The 2,604-nt window shown below is 31.8% G+C and overlaps 1 protein-coding gene across 1 annotated transcript; it reads right to left on the reverse strand.

Moving 5' to 3' along the window:
* Positions 1-2: 2 nt before the first annotated feature.
* Positions 3-975, reverse strand: LOC119676738 (dynein beta chain, ciliary-like). Its single transcript, XM_038087994.1, has 4 exons — positions 803-975; positions 389-492; positions 52-321; positions 3-10 (listed from the first exon to the last, which is right to left on the reverse strand). The coding sequence occupies exons 1-4, from the start codon at positions 973-975 to the stop codon at positions 3-5; spliced, it is 555 nt and encodes a 184-aa protein (XP_037943922.1).
* Positions 976-2,604: the final 1,629 nt, after the last annotated feature.

Consider the following 2,604-nt stretch of genomic DNA (forward strand, 5'->3'; position numbering starts at 1 on the left):
ATTTATTTTGCTGTATGGTTACGTCAATTTTCATCTGTTCCAAATCAGGACGTTCAATTTTTACAACTTCAGCCAGTAATTGCTCCTCTAAACCATCTGGTGTTACTGTGAAATTAATAAGTGTGGTTTGTGCTTGAATTTCTGGTTTGTAGTGTGGATTAGCTAGTTTTGTGTGTAGTATTAAACGAAAGTCCGGATTGAAATCCATTTCTTTGCCTCCAATACGTATATAGCGACCCTTTTTAATCAAAGCGCGACTTAATAGTGGCTCAAGAACGGTATCTATTGTTTCTTCTATTTGTTCTATTAGAACAGTATTACCTAGAAGCCATGGACAAATTGCGTGTATATATTTTTTGTAAATTATTTGTATATATTTTGATAATACCTTTTTGCATAGCTTTTTCTAAGGTATCAAGGAAACCTTTCTGCGTAAGACGGGTTACCACCAGAGCATCGCCAAAACGATTTTTGATCCATTTCACACCCTGTCTGCAAGGAAAAAAAAGCAAAATAAAATCTTTGAATCATGAATAATAAGTTATTTTCACAACAAGTGAAACGACTAATGGGCTTAGTCTGTATTTTTTCTAATCAATATGGAATATGGTGCGAAACTTCCAAGAAATTTGATGAGAAAACGGATTAAACGGATTTCTGTTGGGCAAGAGTTATTATTGAAATGAAATATAATGAAAATAATAAAATAAATGTGAACTTAAAACTAAAATTAATTTCGATATATAATTTTTCAAAATAGTAAAAATATCGATATTCCTCCTATTTGCACGATTTCACTCACAATTGTGGATCGATCATGAGCGGCCAACGTGTAGAATGTGCTAGTATTGTTGCGTTTTCAGTTGACATGCGATCCATTGGCAACCCTTCATTATTCCACGTTGCAATTTGTGCATCATCTGATAGTAATGTTAACGAGTCCACACCATCCGTGTAAGGAATCGCTGGCTGCATACCAAAATAGACACAAAAAAAAAAATTAAAAGATAGTACAAATTTAATTTGCCAAATAATAAATCAAGGCTTTTTCTCTTTTTTCTTCTATTTTACCTGAATTTTACAGAAACTCGGCATCCACATTTTGTGTTGTAGCTCCTCGCGATAACGTCTTGTGAAGCAACCAACATACGACAAGAAGGAGGAAATTAACAGGATATCTCCTGGTATTGTACCAATTTTGGCTTGTAAACTTTATTGCATTTGGGAAGACAAAAGAAACAAAGGAATAAAGTTCAAAACAAATGCACAAATAAATTACAAAATTACGAGTTGAAAGTGAATGAGATAGATTCTTGTAGATATTTTAGTTAATTCGGTGTTGTCGAAAAGGATATTAACACAAGCCAATTCTATGCAGTATTGATGCTCCGATGCATTTCGTTCTGTTGAAAGTATTCAATTTATTTTATTGTTTTATTGAAAGGTGAATAGAAAAATAAAATAAAATTAAAATAAATTTCCACTCTCATATATTTTTTCAACTATTGCAGAAAGAAGAAGATATATCCTTAAAGCATTAATTTTAAATATATGAATCAAATTTCGATTTTCACTTTTTTTCTGTTAAAATGAACATTAGTTTCAAATAGCTGATACCCAAATAAGAAACACCTCGTATCACTTCGTCCCTCTTAAAGATAGAATGAAGAAGAATAACACTTCCAGAAATATTAAGCTTCACTAACTAAATAACGTCAATTGCTAAATTAAAAATATTTATTATATCCCTCGTACCACTTTGTCCGTCTTAAACATAGTATGAATAAGAATATCAGTTTCTGATATATTAAGCTTCACTAACACAATAACCTTAATTGCTAAATTAAAAATACTTATTATAAGCATATCATTTGGTAATTTGTTTTCTCCTTTCATCACCTGATAGGTACTTGGATCTCGCCAGATGTGATTAAAACTTGCCTTTAATCCAGAGGTTTTGGTAACTAACTTTATAGCAATCGTCCAGATAATTCAGAATTGTTTGTCTGTAGTTGTCTGTAGAATGTTAAAGTTATTAGTACGGACAATTCTTCAATGAATGTATAAATCCTGATTTATGTCAATATTTGAGGTACAAGTTTCTACAATTCATTTTATTCTATATAGATGAGATTCAATGTTACTTAATTTCCATTTATTCCATAACCGCAAACCATACGATTCAGAACGTATATACCATAAGTAGTTGAATCTAACCCCTACCAAGTAAAACCATCCAATTTGCCTCTCAGACTATTTGAATTAGAAGAATTTAGTTTGCTAAACATTTTTCGTATTGACCACTTCTATTTCTCTTGAATGAAATGTAAACCAATGACTGTTTATGAAACAATCGGTTATATTTTTTCGCAATTCGCTCCGAAGAGGTAGTTTTAGTCGATTGAAGCCTCATGTTTGTGTAACAGTTTACTCTTAACAAAAAGCAGAAGTCTTTTACGGGTCAGTGTCTTTATTTACAAGGGTATTCTCTAGTAGTATAGGAATAAACGGGGTACTAGCTCCCGACGGAGCAGAGCAATACAGCTCTTTTATGCTGCGTATTCTCTAGTATTTATGGTATTAATGTAATTTATATCCATTTTC

The sequence above is a fragment of the Teleopsis dalmanni genome, chromosome 2 (genome assembly GCF_002237135.1).
Source record: "Teleopsis dalmanni isolate 2A chromosome 2, ASM223713v2, whole genome shotgun sequence".
Classification (NCBI taxonomy): Eukaryota; Metazoa; Arthropoda; class Insecta; order Diptera; family Diopsidae; genus Teleopsis; species Teleopsis dalmanni.

What these genes read in the sequence shown, in the direction of transcription:
- LOC119676738 (XM_038087994.1), bottom strand. Translation starts at nt 975, where the DNA reads ATGCAGCCAGCGATTCCTTACACGGATGGTGTGGACTCGTTAACATTA. An exon ending in CTCATGATCGATCCACAATT is followed by an intron (nt 493 to 802) that starts GTGAGTGAAATC and finishes TTTTCCTTGCAG; the next exon opens with ACAGGGTGTGAAATGGATCA. An exon ending in AGAAAAAGCTATGCAAAAAG is followed by an intron (nt 322 to 388) that starts GTATTATCAAAA and finishes CATGGCTTCTAG; the next exon opens with GTAATACTGTTCTAATAGAA.